The sequence below is a fragment of the Diplotaxodon limnothrissa genome, linkage group LG23, assembly GCF_057381915.1.
Source record: "Diplotaxodon limnothrissa isolate DT_005_m linkage group LG23, D_limnothrissa_male_GT1.1, whole genome shotgun sequence".
NCBI classification, from domain to species: domain Eukaryota; kingdom Metazoa; phylum Chordata; class Actinopteri; order Cichliformes; family Cichlidae; genus Diplotaxodon; species Diplotaxodon limnothrissa.
In genome coordinates, this window is record NC_140617.1 from 30,575,607 (window position 1) to 30,596,157 (window position 20,551).

At 40.3% G+C, this 20,551-nt stretch overlaps 1 protein-coding gene across 1 annotated transcript in view; it reads left to right on the forward strand.

The window, feature by feature from the left end:
* The first annotated feature begins 6,488 nt into the window (after window positions 1-6,488).
* The window catches only part of ncam2a (neural cell adhesion molecule 2a), a 460,352-nt gene continuing 446,289 nt past the window's right edge, over window positions 6,489-20,551 (forward strand). The window contains exon 1 of the mRNA XM_085347241.1: window positions 6,489-6,555. Within this exon, the coding sequence (XP_085203367.1) occupies window positions 6,504-6,555 (52 nt within the window). The 5' untranslated portion in view covers window positions 6,489-6,503. The remainder of the gene's footprint in view (window positions 6,556-20,551) is intronic.

Genomic DNA, 20,551 nt, shown 5'->3' on the forward strand with positions numbered 1-20,551 from the left:
CTGAGATGGTTCTATTATTATGTATCGTATACAGTATTATATTGTGCCCTTTGCTAAACTAGACCATAACATTGTATAACTATACACAGAAATACACAAAGTTAAAAACCATCATATAGTGGTGTAATACCAATCCAAATGTACAGTGCTTGAGGAAATGTGGTATAGGCTGTGATATTGCAAAGGTCACAGTTAGCTCACAGATATTACAGTGCAGGAGACTTTGTTATGCTGCAACAGTAACAGAAATTAGTGGAGTGTTAAACCTTTTCCAAAAGTGTAAAAAGCGGAGGTACATCATACATTTCAAGGAATGATTATTCACATTTGACTTTATCAACTCTCAACACAGTAGAAATACATGAAGGTTCAGTTCTTTTATTGGAGAACAAATCAGCTCAGTGCACATTTATTTTGAGCAAGTGAAATGAAATCAAGAGAACCCTATGGATCATGTTATGTTGACATAAAACATGACATTGTGTGAGTGTTTCTTATGTGTTAGGAAATCGCAGGTCTTTTTCTGATGGAGGCATTATAATTGCAGGTCAAACTTACACTGCTGTATGCTTTTGATTCATCTTCAAGTGATAAATCCATCTACAGCACTCATCGAGTGGCGATGACAAGTTAAGCTTTACAAAGACCTCAACAATTAATTATCTGTGCATAAGACTCCAATGTGAGGACCACTCTTCAATACAGCCATTTAACTTGGTTGCTACGGCAACTAGGCCTGCATAACAACAGCCGTCATGATGGAGCGATCACTGACGGTCTGACTTCAAGATAGGCCACAAGTTCTTCCACTTGGTGCAAAACACTTAGTCTTTTATTCCCCCACCACAAAAGGAGCTGCATTATGCAATACTGTGCAACAGCGGAGTGACACGTCTACACCAGTGACATGCTCGCTCTGAGATGGACTGAGCCTTTAAAGTACGAATGGACATGCCCTGACAGGAGTTATTATGTTGTTATACATTTAAATGAAAAGGAAAATGTGCCTTATTAAAGCTAAATGCAGTTACAGTGCTTTTGTGACACTGGTATGCTTACCATTCTGAAAGTGTGAAGAGTAGCTTATAGAGTGTATTTAAACATAAATACATATAAATTCAAAGTTATCAGTTTTTAGTTCATCTTGCTCTCTGCACAGAACTCTGCAAAAGTCTTAAACCAAGTGCTCGTTTCTACATATTTTGGTTTCAAGGCAATTGGAAAGGATTTTTTTAAGTGGTTCCCCAGGTTTTTATTTGGACACTGTCCTTGTGTCTGACCATTTTAAAAGTATATGTTGTTGTTTGTTTATTTGCTACTTAACACTGACCTGCGAGTCATTCAAGCATAAAAAAAGCACCTAACTCAAGGGATGAACTGTGTTGTGTCTACACATAACAGAAAGTGCCCATTTTAAATGGGATCTTTAGCACTTTGTTACTAGCAGCCTGTCACAAAAACACATCATTTGTTCCCATTATCTGAAAGTCATGTCCTTAAGCAATAGGAAAAATCCACTAAAAACCTGACAGAGAACCTAAGAGATGCATCTGGCCCTTCAGCTGATCCATCTACTGTTAGCCAAAGGCTCACCAGAAATATTGTCAGTGGAAAGGTGACTGTCAAGAAGCCATTTTTCAGGAAGGGAAATGGGGAGAAAAGGTTGATGTATGCCACATTATACAAGAACTGGACTGAAAATCAGTGGCAACAGGTCTGATGGAGTTATGAAACCAGTTATAGTTTCTGGTTGCGAGGCCACTTCCAGTGGGGACACTGCTTCAGATAGTTCATGCTTGAAGAAAAAGGTGGTCATACCACATACAGTGGGGCAAAACAGTATTTAGTCAGCCACCGATTGTGCAAGTTCCCCCACCTAAAATGATGACAGAGGTCAGTAATTTGCACCAGAGGTACACTTCAACTGTGAGAGACAGAATGTGAAAAAAAAATCCATGAATTCACATGGTAGGATTTGTAAAGAATTTATTCGTAAATTAGGGTGGAAAATAAGTATTTGGTCAATAACAAAAATACAACTCAATACTTTGTAACATTGTTATTGCCAACAAAGGTTATGTTACAAAGTATTGAGCAGACAAAACTCTGGAATGCAGACGACCCAATGAGGAGCAGAGGTAGACCCTCACTATAAATACACACACACAAGTTAATCAGGAAGTGACACTCAGGAGGAAAAACAGCTGAAACTAATGAGCAAAACGAAACACAGACCTTCAAAGTAAAACAGACTGTTTTCCAAACACAAACTCAGAGACACCAACAGAGCACAGAGGGGAGAACACAGGTAGGAATAATAAAACACTTAACACAAGAGCTAAACCCAAAGAACTAATTCAAAATCAGAATAAACTAGAAAATAATAACAATAACCTCAAAACAAGGGTCAGCGACCCAGGACCATGACAGTAACAGACCAAACCTTACATTTGCATCCAAGACCTTCTTTCTACAGGCAAAGCTTCTATTCCTTTAAAACATTTTATAAATGTAGAATAGTTAATGTCAGGGGTAGTTCATGCAGGGCTTAGAATATTCTGCATTACATTTGCACTTTTATCAACCTGTTAAAGAGTAGGTAGACATTTTACTTTACTAAATCAGCCATGGGGCTAAAACAATTAAAATCATATATTTTCTCATGCTATAGTGTCTACCAAAGAATGGACACGGCATAATAACATCAAAACCATCATGTAGTGGTGTAATACCAATCCAAATGTACAGTGCTTGAGGAAATGTGGTATAGGCTGTGATATTGCAAAGGTCACAGTTAGCTTACAGATATTACGGTGCAGAAGACTTTGTTATGCTGCAACAGTAACAGAAATTAGTGGAGTGTTAAAGCTTTTCCAAAAGTGTAAAAAGGGGAGGTACATCATACATTTCAAGGAATGATTATTCACATTTGACTTTATCAACTCTCAACACAGTAGAAATACATGAAGGTTCAGTTCTTTTATATCAGATTCATTTTCTTTTTTTATAACAATTTTAAGAAAAAATAGAAATTAAAGAAAGTATGAATCTTGTTGTAGTTGCAAAAGAAAGTCTGAATTTAGGAGGCCAATGGTCTGTTAAATACTTAAAATACAAATCTGCTGTCCAGCCAGACCTCACTGGGAAACGATTGTTACTCTTCATTTTCACACCTTCCCAGTTTCCACTTAGAAAGTTTGACACAAATTGCACCGTAACAAAATCCCAGAGCCGACAACTCACCTCTGGATGGCTGTTAGGTAGGTCGGGACTTTTCTTTATCTGCCGCAGTTGCCTTCATTGCATCAGTCTGTCAGGCGACTTTGGGGAATTACAGCCATGGAGCCCTTTTTACACATGTCCGTTAGGAGCACAGCAATATGGGTCAAATTATGAGCAGAAAATGAGTTGTTGTTATCCTGAAATGGAACCCGAAGAGGCCACTGTGGGTTGAAGTCCATCCTGCAATTGAATGCCATGTTACCTCAGACCATCAAGTGATTTTTACAAAATGTTTAAGGGAAGCTTCAGGCGTTTCTTTATTGCCCAGTTTATTGAGGCTGCATTAATAAAATACACAATATCTCTCAAACTAAGACACCATACATTTCATTAACTTACTCTTTTTTTGGCTACTCAGTTACTCAGAGTTTTAATTCAACACCCCATTTGCTCTCAGCAGGAGAGCTTCAAGTCTGCCTGTATAAGAGGTTGTATGCTTATGCTTAAGTATACTTGTAAAACTGCATTAACACTTGTTAATAAGTGTAATAAGTAAGTTAAGAATCAGTTAGTAGTCATTTTAGTCTTAAATTATTAATTTAATTTATTTGCAAGTAAGTTTTCAATTTATAGTTGATTTAACTAGTTTCTATATGGTTAAGTATTAGTGCTATGCCTTGCAAGAGGTAGAAAGTCAATTTTTTATCCCATGTTAAACTTAAGATAATGTATTGTAATTGTTAGTGATTACCAAATATTATTATTGATTTCAGATGAAGGTTTCACTACTAATCAATGAGGCTGTAGCAGAAGTGTCCACTAATATATGATGCTTATCGATTATGATCTTTTCCTGAACATAACTAAAGACTCATAATCTTTCCATTTAGACCAATATAATCCAGCCTGCCTGATTATATACTATAAACATAAGATACAAGTTTATAAGAGCCAGATAGCGCAAAATTCTACAAATAGATCAACTACAGAGTATTTATTAATCATTTACAGTATTTGTAAAGATCTAGTGAAACGTTACAACATCAACAAATCAGTTATTAACCATTTAGTAAACATCATTACTTCATTATTTATTAATATAATGAATAGAATTAACCAGACCAATATGGGACTTTTAAGACTGATACCAATACTGATATTTTTTTGATTACAAAATCTGAGACATTATATGAAACATTTGTTATGTGTAGTTCTTTATGATCCCTTACTAGGATATTATGACTGTGCAGTTAAAGAATAAATTATTGCTTGTTCACACTCTGCCCAGCTCTGCTCAGATCAACTGGTTTTTGTGGCAGTGCAAACATGCATGATGCCAACATAAAAGTTGCACAGGGCCCTCTGGTAGACAAACTATGTAACACTGGTCCTCAGCTGCTAGACAAACTGCTGAAGTAGTTTCCTAACATACTTAAAATTGTATTTTTCCCCCTTGATTTTGTGCTATAAGTGTACTGTTGTACATACAACATGGCAAAATTGCAGCCTTCTTGGCAAAAAATAAGATGTTCAATATTTTAAGGTACATTTTGTGATTCAACCAAAATCTTACTGAGAAGATTCATCTTTACAGCTGACAGTTTGTCCACTTTTTAATGTCTGAGTACATAGTAGTGATCATATTGTTTGGCTTCTGTTTAAGCTGGGCAGGTAATGTACAAGAAGCTATATCTGAGTTATTCTATCAGAGGGGAAAAGCTTAAGAAGACACAAAAATGCTTTTTCAAGTCCATTTTCTTAACTGCTTATCCAGTTCTGGATAGGTCCCCAGCTGTCAGTGTGAGAAAGGTGGAGTACACGCTGGACAGGGTGTCACACAGCCACATAACAGAGAGATAGAAAACCATTCATGCTCACATTCACAGGCACATCCAATTGAGATTCCCCAATTAACCTGACATGCATATATTTGGTCTGTGGGGGAGAAAAGGGAGCATGGGAACGCGCCATGCTGAAAGTCCTCAGCAGATTCTAACCCACTGTGAGGTGACAGTTCGAACCAGAGCACCACTGTCTGCCAACTGCTGTGCAGCGTGGCATCGAGATTTTGACTGGCTGAGAATGCGTTTGTCCTTAGCAGCAATACCTGTTATATTTATTGTTGCTTGAAGTGTAAATTATGTAAATGCACAGTGGTATTGTTTGAGCCATCCATCCATTGAGAGGTGAGAGGCGGGCACACCCTGGACATTCAGCAGCCTATTGCAGGGCTAATTAAGAATAAGTGATTAGTCAATCCATCTATTCCATTCCACTTAACTGGGGTGACAACTAATGTGTGTGTGTGTGTGTGTGTGTGTGTGTGTGTGTGTGTGTGTGTGTGTGTGTGTGTTGGGGGGGAAGGGGGGGAATGGGGTCAACTGCAAGACGCAGGCTACACCCTGATTAGGTCTCCAAGCCAAGCCAGCTTTGTTTATAAAGTACTAAAACAGCAAGTGCTGACCAAACTGCTCAACATTAAGGACAGAATAAGAATACAAAAATTAAATAAGTATAAACATAAAATACAAAAATAAACAAATAATTATAAGAAGAAGAGGAAAAATACTAACAATATATAAATGTAATAATTATTATTAAGTAGTAGTAGTACTACTGCTAATAATAATAATAATAATAAATAAATAATTATATATGTAAAAACACAGAAAATCTACGTTAAAAGTGGATAAAAGTACACCTGTCTATTGCGGGGCTAATTAAGAATAAATGATAAGATTTAGGACATTAATATGAAATGGCCTTGCAGAGAAAGCTCTGAGTTTTGCGCATAAATCCTCTTCATTTGCCCGCTCTCTGACAAAAGATTATAAAGGGTGGATTGTAGGTGAGGTGAGGTCAGCTATTAGACAAGGGGGTCCTCAGAATTACTAGATAAACTTGTGCTTGATTAAAGATGTCTTATTATTAACTGTTTTTTTTTAAGAAGCCAATAAAGTCAGGCAAAAACATAACACATGTCTGAAGCCATCGTAGCTTTGCTTCTCCACCAGCAGTGAGGTTGGAGAGAATAATGCTGGAGTGTGAAGGTAGTGGTGGTGGTGGGGGGGGGGACTCAGCGCAGAGCAACACGGTGAACGAGCAGGGAGGCGGGAGCGCGCGCATAGGAAGGAAGGGAAGGAAAGGAGCTGAGGCAAATCAGTCGCCAAGCGGAGCCCAAGACAGCGGATGAACGGAGCCGAACGTGTGTGCTTGTCGCCCTTGTCGTTTTTTTACAGCAGCTCAAAGCGGCGTCCGGCAGCCCCGAAACCCGCCCGAAAATGATCTTCAAACTCGTCCATCTCCTCGGGGTGCTCGTCTGCGGCGGCCAAGGTAAAGGGATGCGCGCGGGAGTGTGTGGCAATCCTCGAGCTTTAGTGACTTTGTGGACAAGTTGAGTGTTATTTTGCCATCTCGGTCTGCAGCAGCCAGAGAGAGGGCTGCGAGCTGAAGGGGAGAGAGGGAGTGTGAATGTAAGTGTGTGTATGTGTGTTTGTGTGTGAGAGAGAGGGGTGGATTGTTTAAGTGGACGTTGTTTTGTAGTTGAAGCACGTCTTGCAGGGGGGCCAGGATGCTTTCCTGCTGAAAAGAGGGATCCTGACGGGGTCCTGTGGGGTTTTTAGGGTGTTGCAGTGCACTCCATACTTCCCCAGGATATCATCTCTTACTCCAATTAGTTTAAAAAAAAACAACAAAAAAACCCAAACATGTTTCACATCGCTGCTGTATTTTCTTATTTGCAAACAGCTCTCCTTTCTTTCCGCTTTAATCACTGATTCCTCCCAACTTAAACCGGCAGCGCACGTGAAGACGTCAATATCCACTCATATCTGTCAAAGACCACCGCCTTTTTTCGCGCGCGCGTGTGTGTTTATTAGTGTGTGTGTTTTCACTCGTCGCTGTCCACTCTGTCTTGTGAGGAGCACTGTAGAGAAAACACTGTCATGGACTGAGGTTTTTGTCAACACCTTCATCAGCGTCTGCACCTCGCGCGCAGGCAGTGCGAGATAATGTGAGATTAATGACGCGGTGATGCTTCCCAAAGTTTCTTCTTTTGTGTGTGTGTGGATAAAAAAAATTCTTATTAGTCTTATTTGAGACAGCAGAGTTACACTTACTCCGTTAATTGGGTTCCGCGTGCGTCGCGCACCTGATTCGAAGGAGAGGGGAGGGGGTAAGGGGGTGACGGTTTGATCCGAGTGAGCGCGCTCCAGCGAGCCTGTGGGCAACATAAAGATGTAGCCTGAGTGGCTGCTGCGTGCACGCGGATGCATTTCTTTGCCTTAAAAATATTATCGTTCTTGTGTTTCTTAATCGTGTCGCTCGCTGAGAGTCTCCGAAGCTTTACAATCACTGGAAAATACTGAAAATCCACCGTCTGGATAAGTACACGTAAAAATAAAAAAGACAGGGCAGCACAAGGTGATCATTTTCCTTGGTGTGAATTGTGCACTTGTTCATATTAAACCAAAGAACTAAAATATAAGGGAAAATAAGAGTCGAGTGAGTTTTAGGAGGACATTCGTCTTTTTTTTTTGAGTGTGGCCACTCTGGCTTCCTGACGCACAACGGCAGGTGGGGGTAGAGCGCTGCAAAGTGGTGCCAAGAGTGAAGCCATAAGCCACGAGTCGTTAAAGTATGTTGCATTCAGATACTGCTTTTGCAAGTTTTTGCTTTGAAGTCTTTCAGGAGGGGGAGTGGATCTCAAAGTGCGTGTGTGTGTGTGTGTGTGTGTGTGTGTGGGGGGGGGGGGGGGGGGGGGGGTCCTGGAGGAGGGTTTACAGGGTTCCAAAGCAAAATGGAAATGGTAGATCAAGTTGTTTGGGTGTGCCACAGTTTTAAAGAGGTAAAAGTGGATTTAAAGGAAGTGCTGTATGGTTTTAAAGTATAAGGGAGTAGATGCTTTCTCTGGGTTCAAACCCAGTTACTGTGCACTTGATTTGGTTGACAACAGCAAAGGACTGGGAAGCATACCTGACCGAGACACACTGGGCCACAGACACCCACAGTTTATTATCCCTGACACTTCCAAAAGGACTGTGCAGTTTATCGGCAGCTCATATTTCTACCGGCTTAATCAATAGTCTGTTAGAAAGTGCTGGGTTATGATAGAGAGGAAAATGAAGAGGGCGCGTTCAGAGAGCGGCGTTGCTTCAGAGCGTTCGTATATTATTACATTTAATCCCAGCTGAGGTCAAACAAAGACACATATAGGCAACTACTGTTCATAGAGCCCTAACTGGGATATTCATCGCACTCTTTATTTTTCCCTTTTGTTGCAGGAGTATTACATCACCACCCTCCCCACCCCACCCCCAAACCAATTTCCATTCTTATCAAGCTTTTTGTGTGTGTGTGTGTGTGTGTGTGTGTGTGTGTGTGTGTGTGTGTGTGTGTGTGTGTGTGTGTGATAGCAAAGTCCACACAAATTGACCTGTTAGACAATGCTCACAATCTGCTCTTAGGCAAATTATAAGACTGCTTCTGAGTCAAGGGGTAGAAGTATGAGTAGGATGCTCGATTCTCTGTGTCTGTTATCAGTGTGGGGCCTTTGAACAGACACTAATCCATCAGTGAAGGGAGTAAAGCCAGAAAGAGGTTTTACTCTCCCCCCCCCCCCCCCCCCCCCCACCACACACACACACACACACACCACCACCACTTCCCATCGACAGCTTTGGTTTCTTCCAGGAGTCAGCTCGATGCCCTGTACTCCTACTACACTAACTCTGCAGATGCCTTCTCTGGGCTCCTGAAGGAAAACATTTGCTTTGAAGTCCCAGCTCGCCTCCTGCCCTGCACTCGCATCCTCGAAGGTGTATGTATTTGGCTTTTTACAGACGCTTAGTACAATGAATTATATGCTCGTTCGGGCTCACCCGGGACTCACCGATGTGATGTTAAGTGGCGTAATTAAGATATTTCGCAGTGTCTCTTGGGGAGGGAAATGTCAGTGGCTCAGGGTTTGGAAGATTTATGCCCCTGCACTTAAGTGTCTCTCACTGCACACACACTGAGCCTGGGCTTAAGCATGTTGGAGGCTTGCTTACATCCTGCTTCGGTTTGTGCACTTGCTCACAAGCATGCGAGGGTCACACACTTGGCCTCACGTTTGTGTTGCGCTCATCCTCAAGCCATGAATGAATTGTCTTTACAGCAGCTGTTAATGTCAGAAATTTTTTTTCTTTCCCCCCCAAAAGTTTCTCACCATGCCGCACATCGCTCTTAACAAAATGCAAGACCAGTCATAAACTCCTCTTAAAGGCATGCAAAGCTATTCACAAATGAAATAGCCTGTGTCTCTCTTTGACTAATAAACTGGGGGGGGGGTGCTGGCATACATATAAAGAGAGCCAGTGTATATATGAAAATGGAATCGCCCCCTCGAGGCAGCTGCATACGAGAAATCAATTTAAGGAACGGCTAGAGTCAGCAGGGCTCTGGATTGTACAAAGGGCAATCTCGGTGTTATGGATATGCTATTTATTTGCCTGCAAGTTTTTTTTTTTGTTTTGTTTTTTTTATTCGTTGTGCCCTTTAGCACTCAATCTGTGCGAGCCCCAGCATCGAATTTGTACGTGGCGTGTAAGACAGGAGGAGAGTGTTATAACACCTGGATACGTGAAAAACAAAGAACTGCCAAGCATCTGTGCTGCAGGGGTTTTGTCAGCTTGCTGGGAATGAAATGACAGAAATAAAGGAAAGGAAATGATCAGACACTTTTAGATATGACGCTGCCACACATATATATATATATTTACTTCCTACATGTGCAACTTACTTTTTTCTTTTTCCAAACTGAAAGACTGAAGAACTATTAAATTATTAAAGCGTAGGCTGTGTTACCTTGCCTGCGATGAACAGCTCCAGGATACAAATGTATGTGCATTGTAAATAACCCCACTATCTATACAAAAACCACAGTGCCACAGAACAAAATGCTTTATGGATCAGGGCGTCCATGGACCAGGCTGCCTGCTCCAAGTGAAAGTTTTTTCTTTTTTCTTGCAAGAATGTCAGTGAAATGGCTGCAAAACAAGCTAAAATGAAAAGAAAGCTATTACAAAGAGGCTATAACTGATGGGCAAAGATCCTCAAAACGACAAAGCAATGGCAAATGACCACAAAGATCACAAAGAGAATTTAGAAAGACCACTGAGCACCACAATCAGACAGAAAGTGAGCACAAAGAGAATCAAATTGCCTTTAAATACCTTTTTTGCTTTCAGTTTGGAACCAGTTCTGTCTGTGCCTTTTGAGAAGGAGGTTAGAGAATATGTAGTGAAATTAGTGGGGTGGGGGCATCACAGCCGAGAGTTCTGTGTGGGTGCGCCCTTCCCATAGCTACAATATAAATGATTGCAGCTACTTTTTTGGGGACGAGCTCCTATCTTTCAGTGTAAATGTGCAGGATTGGTTCTTGATTAGGTGCTACTAGTGTAAGTGAAGTTTGGGTATTGTGTCGATCTAATACCGATACCAGCGTTAACATCGATACTATCGATATTTGGATTGATCCACCAAACTCTAATTTCTACTACAAGAGTCAAAAGTACCTAAAAAAGAGATCCCCCCCCCCCCCCCCCCCCAAAAAAAACAACAACAACAAAAAATCAAAAGAGAAAAACATTAACAATAACAATCGGCTCATCTGTGGTTGGAAGTGTAAAGTTTCAGAATCCTTCTATGAGTGTAAAATCCTTGTTGGGAAGGTTAATGATCATCTGCAGACTCGTGAATGGAATTAACTCTCTTGCTTTTAGGTAGTTTGGAGTGTTGTTTGTTTGCAAGCCATATTCAGCCTGCAACTCCGTAAACACGATTAGCATTTGGGGTTAAGATAGCTGTACGCTCATGCTTATAAGGAGGCTGATTGTCTTGTAGTGACACATTTTGGGCTTTTAAGTAACTTAAGTTATATCAGAGGTGCGGAGGGGATAAATGGCATTCCAGCAATGCGCTCCACTATGTGAACATTTGGCATATTTTGAAAAACCTCAAGTCATTTGAAATCCATGAAGCAAAAACAGCAGCATGTTCAATAATGCCCTCTGCCAACCTCAGTCTCTTTTCAGTCAAATTACCCATTATTATCATGGAAGTGACTAATGTTCTCCTCGGGGAGTCTCTCCCAAGCAGAAGCCAAGAAAATGCACTAAGCAGTCGGGGTCTTCTTGCAGGAGGAGCTTGGCATTGCTCATTAAATCCTATATTCTGAATCCCAGAAAGGGAAAATTAGGCAGGATGGAGTGAGCAACAGGAAGATTTATATGAGGGGTGGGGTGGGTGTAGGAAGGCAGGAAGAGATTATGTTTAAAAATTCATTCAATTCAAGTGAATCTGATTGCATCTAGTTAAATTGCATTGCCAGAGATTGAATCAAACTCTATGGAGTCTCACTGTGCCAAAATTAATAAAATGTAATTGAATCCTGTCGAGATGGAATCAAATTAGGCCAGACTGATGTGATTGGCGGAGGCAGCTGCTGCATGTTTCCGCGCACTCCTGTGGGTTTGTCTACTGCTTTACATCAGTTTGGTGCTCGCCAAGCAGGAGACCCTTTGGCTCCTGCTTATGTGTGTCCTCCCAGTCTAAATGTCAGTCTAACTAGCAGGCTAATAGGCAGAGCCAGGATGCCAGGGTGACAACAGAATCAGTGGGCACACTGGCTGACTGAAGCTGACTGTCAGATGGATGGAGGAAAGTGGTAACAGTGGTCTTCCTCTGCCTCTACTGATGCTCACTCTATTTCTGTAGATCAGGCGTTCACACACTCTTACTTCACAGGCCACTTCTCCAAAGCAGATTCCCTCACGGGATGCAACCCACTCGGTCTCGGCCTGACTTTTGGGGATGGGTGCCGGAAGGCACGATTAAATGAAGAAGAGAGGAATCAGGCAAATGGCAGCAGTGTTTCAGAACTGCTCTGGTTTGTGCTGTATGTTTTGAGTGACCCACTTAAACCGCATTAATATCTGCACTAACGCCTTGGGTTTTGCTTCACAGTGGGCTGACGTGAATCACATGAGACTTTTTTTTTTAAATTTAAATGACATAATGCAGCATTAAATTGGAGAAGAGATCCTGCTCATCGCATTCTTTGACTTGGCTGCTCTGTTTTTAGGACAGACTGTTGAAAAACTGACTATTTTTGGTGATGTCACCCATATTACTCAGATGATGCCACCATTTTGTGTTATCTATCCATTTGTAGTGAGCTGTAAAAGCCATGTTTTCACATTTTTGTTTTATTTTGAAAATTAACATTGTTACAGCTGTTCATGGAAAGCTGGTGAAGGAACGCAAAGGTGTTATCTGATGTCATAAATTTACTGTTTTGAACTATTTGAACTGTAGGTGTGTATGTACACTGATTTAATGTTGATTAGCACTGATAACATTAATGTGCATCTGTTAAATCTGTCAAAAAACAAACAGAAAACCACGAAAGATGCCAAACTGGAGCCATTAAAAACAGAATCCTGTTATCATGTAATGCTGTGTGGAAGGCAGGTTTTTGATCCATGCACAGGACATGGAGAACAGGACTTTAATGCCCCTTTTCCATTAGTGCCAACTCGGATCAACTCAACATGGTTTGCGACCATTTTCAGGTTTTTCCATTAGGTCATAGTACCTGGTACCAGGTAACTTTTTAGTGCCTGCTTGGCCGGGGTTCCAAGCGATCGGAGCAGGTACTAAAATGCGACATTGTCAGACTGCATGCCACCGATTGGCTGGTCAGTAGCATCACTTCATGTGAGCGTCTCATTCGCAAAAATCAAAACCACCATTTTTGATATGTGGCAATGGGGGAAATAGCTGCAAAAATAATGCCATGTTCCCCCAAGTGTGACGAAAAGCTGTAGATCAAGCAGCAGGTATATTCTTGTCTCAATGTCTACTTTTGTTGTAGGGTTCGGAATGCATATTGATTACGTTGCAAGATGCTCGGATGCATTGCTGTGGCAAGGACCACGCACATTTAGAGGTACTAAATTGTAATGGAAAACCAGTTGTGGCGAGCAAGTCAATCTGAGCAGGTACTAATGGAACAAAATGCAAAACCCAGGCAAGACAGGAGCCAGGAACTTACAAACCAGGAAATTATGGGAAAAAATAAACAATGCACAGGGCACACAGCATGAGGGACAACACAACAAATGGCAAGGGGAGAGTCAGACAATATTTATCTACAAGGTTACAAGGTTATGAGGCTAGTGGGACTATCAAAATAAAACAGGAAATAACACCAAGCATCCAAACTTGACACAGACAAACATTTAAGCAAGATGACTCAATATAACAAACTATTGCCGGGAATAGAAGCAAGATAACTCTAACTAATAAGGTCTGAGGATATAAATACAATTAAACCAACCAGGAGTAAAAGCTAGTAAGAGAATACAAAAGTCAAAATACTACAATGGAAGAATACAATATACAAAACTCTGGCCTTCTTGGCACGTCATGTATTGACGTGAAAAGGTTTTAATCAGATGGATTTAAAAGTTAGTAGAGCTCTTGGAAATTGCCTTAAGCTTTTACAAGCTTTTTAATTTGAGAAAAGAAAAATGTATCGATTCCAATGTTAAAACAACAGATGACCCGCCAATAAAATGGGCAAGACTTTAGCTAAAAAAACTACTTATATGTTTTTTAAAATGATACTAACAATGATATTTGAAATGTAAAATTAGACCATGTTTCCTGTCTCTTGTCCACTTGTTTAATTTACATTCATCAGGTTTTATAAATGCTGATACTGAGACCTCAACAAACAGCTAATATTGGCAGAAATACTGGATCTGCTGATAGAGTTGCTAATTGCAAATTTTATTACACAGACACGTTGCAACACATGAATTGCACTTTAGTGTTTATATGCAACAAAGAAGGCTTATCCCTATGTCCAAATGTTTTCCTTTTCTTCTCTATGTAACAGACAAAAAATAAGTGTTTTTTAAATTGTTAAGTATAAGAGTAGTTCAGAAATGTATATGTATTATTCACGCTTCAATAACCACCATTACCTTGCCACATGAAACAGAAACATAACCCCACAAAAACCTTTACAAAAGCTTCTCTTTCTGCTCCTGTGCTTGCCTTTGTATTACGCTGCACCTGGTATAGCAAGTCACTTAAAACTGATGATTTTCTTTTAAACAAATTGTTCAGTTTTTTTGAAACTGTCAGTCACGTACACCTGTCAAGCCCTGACTAACACATATTTGAAGTGATAATGATGGCGCATATGTTTTTTTTCTTCTATTTTTCTCCGTAGCGCTGCCAATTATTTTTCCAAAGCATTCAGCATCAGGAAGTTTTAATTTTTCCTCTCTTTATCCCATTAATGAAATTTGCACCACATTAAAACATCTAAAATACACCTAAGAGTGTGCCTTTTGCTAATATGTTGAGTGCATTTTTTTCTGTGATTTTACAGTAAATAGCCTGAGCTCTGTAAAAACTAGGATATGGCCCAAAAGTGAAGAAGAGACAGAACTTCACAGAAATTGGACAGATGCATTGAAATGGATGGTAAATTGGTACAGACGCTGGTTGGAGGCTTCTCAGCAGATGCGCGCACAGTTATGCTAACCCTCTTTATGAGTCATTGGTAAAAAGGATTTTTTTTTATTTCATAAGAGACTGTAGCAGGTGACAGAGTGGAGGTGTACAAACACAATGACAGAAGAAATTTGGATTCAGAAGGCAGTGGGATGGACACAGATGGATGACAGCTTAGAAGACAGCTGAATGTGCGAACGCTGAGAGATAGGTAGAACCATAATGAAGAAGAGCCATCTATTGACAGCCAAAGAACAGTATTACTCAACCTGCTTCTGATGAATGTTGGCCCCGTGTTGACTGAGCTGTGTGGGCCTATGGAGACTGGTGGATGTCAATATAGTCCATCATGGTGATTGAGGAAAGGATTAATGTTAATTGTAGCTGTGCTGGCTAGCAGACACTAATGAGAGAGTGGTGTGGGGTTTTTTGGATACACCTGTCAATGGGACGAGACAAGCTAGGGAGTGGCTCCAATCACTTTAAGCACGCTTAAAGGTGTGTGTGTGTTGCGAATTTGTGTGAAATATGTGAAAAATATTTGGATTCTAAAACTTAGTTTTGGCAGGTTTGTACCTGAATGCTTATGTAGTACAAATTCCAACCCTTCCGAATGATCCAGAGGTCGATACTGTCAGCCGATATTAGCTATTTGCTGCTGATAAGTGAAAAAGAAAAGAGTGAACACGAGTTGCTATATATTATTATTATTAGTTTTGATGTTGCATAGTTTGGCCACCAGAGGGCACTCTACAATATCCCAGTTTACAACACTGCTGATCCAAGCACAGCTGGGCAGAGTGTGAATAAGTAAATAAATCTATACAAATTACAAATGTTATGGAAATCAGTTTGTTTCATCTCTCAGAAAGAAAATAAGTATTGGCCGATGAGTCGGCATATTAGATATTTAAATCACCGAATATCAGTGTAGGTATCAGTCTTTAAAATTCTATATCAGTTAAGCTCTAGTACAGATTGAAATATATCTTCATCTCTGAGAATAAATACTGGCAATAAATTTTTGTTGAGCTTTGTAAGGATGATGGAGTGGTGAAGTGTTTAGGAGTGTCAAGTCTCTGCAACAACGTTCAGATCTTCCTGGTGCAGGATAGTGTGGAGTTTATAAGGACGTTAGGACTTTACAGAGGAGCTGTTCATATTTGATCCAATAATAGTAATGGTTTGTGTCAATTTCAAAGAGGTTAAAGCTGCAGCAACTTTGTAGTATAAAGAGCAACTTTATTGACCAATGCCTTTCGGTCAATGGCCAAGTCCAGTCCAGGAATTCCCTCAAATATGGTGTTCATACCAAAATTTGAACTACAGATCAAATTAGAATGTGTACATACTAGAGATGGACCAATCCGATATTACGTATCGGTATCGGTCCGATGCTGACGTAAATTACTGGATCGGATATCAGAAAGAAATAAAAAATGTAATCCGATCCATTAAATATCAAAAAAGCACCTCACAAAACTTGCGACACGACGTAACTCGGCTCATAACCGTAGCACGTCGCAGCAGTATGCGTCACGTGATAGAGCGGCTGTGTGTGTTTGTAGCCTCGCTACCAATCCGGCATTTCATCTCCGAGGAAGTTATCCCAGAGAGAAGTAAAGCAAATGTGTAAGTTCATTTCTGAATGTTTGTAAAGTATTCCCGCGTTAAGCTTAACAACCGATATATGGAGCGACTGCTTCTTTCTCCCTCTCTCTGCTGCTGCTACTTCAATCGTGAAACTGATCAATGATCAGCTAATCGGCTTTTTTTTCGCGAGTCCGTCTCTCTTGTTTGTTTATTGCCCCCTTTGCACCAGAAAGAGGAAACCAGCAGCTGAACAACAGCAGCACGTTTAAGCTTGATAAACTGTTGTTAGAATTTATTTAATAGCCTCAAATCAAAAGTTCATTTGAAATTTGATTCATATCTATGTAATAGACTCCAATTTATTCATGTAAACGGAGAGTCCTCTTGACACACTAAGGTTAATTATGGAGTTCCACAGGGTTCCATGCTAGGACCAATTGTGTTTACATTATACATGCCTTCCTTAGACAGTATCATTAGAAAGCATAGCATACACTTTCACTGCTCTGCAGATGACACAAAAAGAGAAAAGAAAAGAAAGAAAAGAGAAAAAAAAAAAAAAAAAAGGAAAAAAAAAAAAAAAAAAAGAATTTATTTAATATTAGTTTCTACTCCAGGATCTTTTTCTACGTAGCTGGCGGCTGGTAACTGTGCAGGGGCGGATCTAGCAAAGTTTAGCCAGGGGGGCCGATAGGGCATTAACAGGGAAAAGGGGGGCACAAAGACATACTTTTCTTTCTTATTCTCATTCTCATTTTAATAAATAATTATCCCAATCTTACACCCAAAGTTTTAATCTGATGTAAAATGTATTGAAGTCCATTACTGTATACAGTAACTAATAAGTCTAATATACCCTAGTAAGCTACAGTACTTTTTCCTTTGGGAAGGTACCATCTGTGCAGTCTGCAGTTCTGTTGAAGAACGATGTTGAATCTATTTAATTGTTCTTGAAAAATAATTTATTTCTGGGCATTTTTTTTCACACTGCATCAAATTAAAGTTGATTACGTCAATTAAGCATCATGAGGTGGAGGGTGGGTGGTTCCCTATTTTTTTTTTTTTTTTTTTTGCTGGGAGTTTTAGAATCCTATTAGTTAGGTTGCTTATCTTTAAAATACCAGAATAGGGAGGATGGTGTAGGTTTAAGTTTGTTAGATTGATCAGTGTTGCTGAACTATGAAATCTTTTGGGTGCAGTGTATTTTTTGCATACAGGTATAACAGAATAGCTTTAGTGTTTTGTTTTTTTTTACTTGAGTATGAACTTATACAAAAAGCAGCAAGATATTAAAAACAAACAGTTTTATTGATTAAAAAACACACTGTATTGGATTCATATCGGTATCGGCCGATATCCAAATTTATGATATCAGTATTGGACATAAAAAAGTGGTATCGTGTACCTCTAGTACATACCCTGTCTGACACCAGTAAATGGTAAATGGTAAATGGCCTGTATTTGTATAGCGCTTTACTAGTCCCTAAGGACCCCAAAGCACTTTACACATTCAGTCATCCACTCATTCACAGACACATTCACACACTGGTGATGGCAAGCTACATTATAGCCACAGCCACCCTGGGGCGCAGTGACAGAGGCGAGGTTGCCGGACACTGGCACCACCGAGCCCTCTGACCGCCACCAGTAGGCAACGGGTGAAGTGTCTTGCCCAAGGACACAACGACCGAGACTGTCGGAGCCGGGGCTCGAACCGGCAACCGGCAGTAATAAGACGATTAAGCCTTGAAAAATGCTTTCTCACACAATATCGTATTTTGTTTTGCCTAAGACATGAAAACACAACATCCAAAATCATTAAATATAGTTTAAGTGAAAATGACAAGAACATTCTGAAGCTTCTGGGATTTATTATATAACCATGTATAAATATTACAGCCATTAAATACTGTCCTCATTGCTATATCATTAAAAAAAAGTCCTCCTTTAACAACTTGACTTAGGTAATCAATTATTAATTATTAATTAATTCAACACTAATTAACACTAATAACACAAAACGTTCCTATTTCAAACTCTCAAAGCAGTGGTAGGAAGTCTGTGTGTAGGACTTGCAAAATGTCTTTCTCACACTCTTAGAAATTTCACCTCAGCTGCTTTTTATAATCTTATGACTCCCTCCAACCCCTCGTTTGATCTGTTTTAATCTCAGTTAGCTCTTAGTGTAACGTCAGTTGACTCAAAATAAATCTCTATTAGCTTAAAATGAATGGCTTCTAATTTGGTTATTTTTAGCTTATTTTGATAGTGGGTGGAATGATTGCAATGTACTTGTATTTATATAGTCTTACTGATCACTCAAAGCTTGATTATACATGTGTTCATACAGCACTTTGTTCTACATGCTTCATCTACCTCACATCCATGACCGATTTAGAATCATGAGTTAAGTGAACATACTGCTGGACCTTGACCTTGAGGTGACAGTGCTAACCACTCCACCACCATGCCACTCTTTCAGTGTCTGTATCAGGACACTGTCTCTCTCTGACCTGTGTATGATCGTTAAGTGCATCACATACGATCAGTCCTGTGCTATTTTAGTATTGCACTTTTTGGAGATTCTCCCGTGATCCTTCAAAGACCAGCAGGTGCCTGTCTCTGTGGGAAAAGGTGACAGAGACATAGACAGTTCTTGAGACACTCCCCCTTGAACCCCCTTTCCGTCATTTGACCCACACTGGTAGATTTAATATCCATCAAAATTAACCCAGAACACCCTTATTGTACAGAAAAGCTCACAGTACATCCAACTATTCTCTTCCGCTTATGCAATTCAGGCACTTGGGATGGCTGAAGCCTATCCCAGCTATCATTGGTTATTGTTTTTGCTTATGAAAATTATTCTCCCAAGTATTTCCAATGAACGGAAAAAGAGCATTGTAACTCACACATCAAAAGACTACTTACATTTTATTGTTCTTGTTATTGTTTCTCCATAGCGGTAGGGTCGCATCTTATTATCACTGGTAACTTAGCCCTCGCAGGATTGAAGCCTTAATAAAATAGCAGGAATAAATACATTAAATCAGCTCTCATATAAGGCGAAGATGGAAAAAAATCAAACCAAAAAGCTATACTGAGTCATGTGAACCAGATGCTCGGTTGGCTGCGTCCTCTTTTTCTTTGCTTGCCTTGCCATCTGAGTTTTCCTGTGGGCTTACAGTATTAAATTATCTTCTGCTGTACTGTGTTGTATTGAATCTATCATATTTCCTTGTATCCATTCATCCATCCATCCATCCAGACAGTGGGCCCTTGGCTTGCCATGCTTGCTGGTTAATTAAGCCAAATTGTGATTGATGGACTCTCTAGTGAATAGCGTGTGGTCCCGGTGCTGACCCGCCCAAGGAGATCATCCCAGCTGCCAATCACATCTTACAATACCTAATGGTCTTTTAAGCAGTGAACTGGTGTAGCCCCCCTCCTCCCTCCTTTTCACTCCCCCTCCCCACTGGTACCTGCCTGCATTAGAAGACTTTAGGTTTGCCGGCGTCCTTGTGGAATTCGTTCTGCTAGGAAATGATGCAGGGACCATCCAGAAAAAGGGATCACTCCTCTCAGATTTCTTGCCCGGTGGCCAATATCCTTGTTTATGGGAGGCCGCTCTTGATGAGGAATAGATGAGAGGAGAGTGAGCGATAGATGAGAGGGAGATTGGGGAAAGAGGAGGAGGAGGGACACTTGAGATGTGGTCGCAGCGCAGCAGAATAGCTCACAGTGAGGCCAAGCAGCCTCTGCTCTCCTGATTGCCTCTCCATGCCAGACAATCTTCAAACAGAATCTCCTAATGCAATATGGGCCAGCTTATTTTTGTTTTTATCCTTTACTCGTTTGAGTCCTCTTTCTTTCACTTTCTCCCCCCTCTTTCATTTTTTCCTCTTTTCATGTGCTCGCTCTGTTTCGTGGTCCTCCCACACGAATCTCATCACCAGGGTCTGTAGGGGGAAGATATCCTGTTCTCCCCCTACGTGGGAAGCTTTTCAAGCAGCATCCATGCTTAATGTTATTTACCCGGAAAGCTAATGATGTTTGGGTTTTTTTTCCGTTTCTCAATATAGTTATTAACACCTATGGATTTTATGTTGCTTGAGTCTCTTCTGAACCACGGTGCTCATGAATTTGTTGTTTTGAGTGTGTTGTT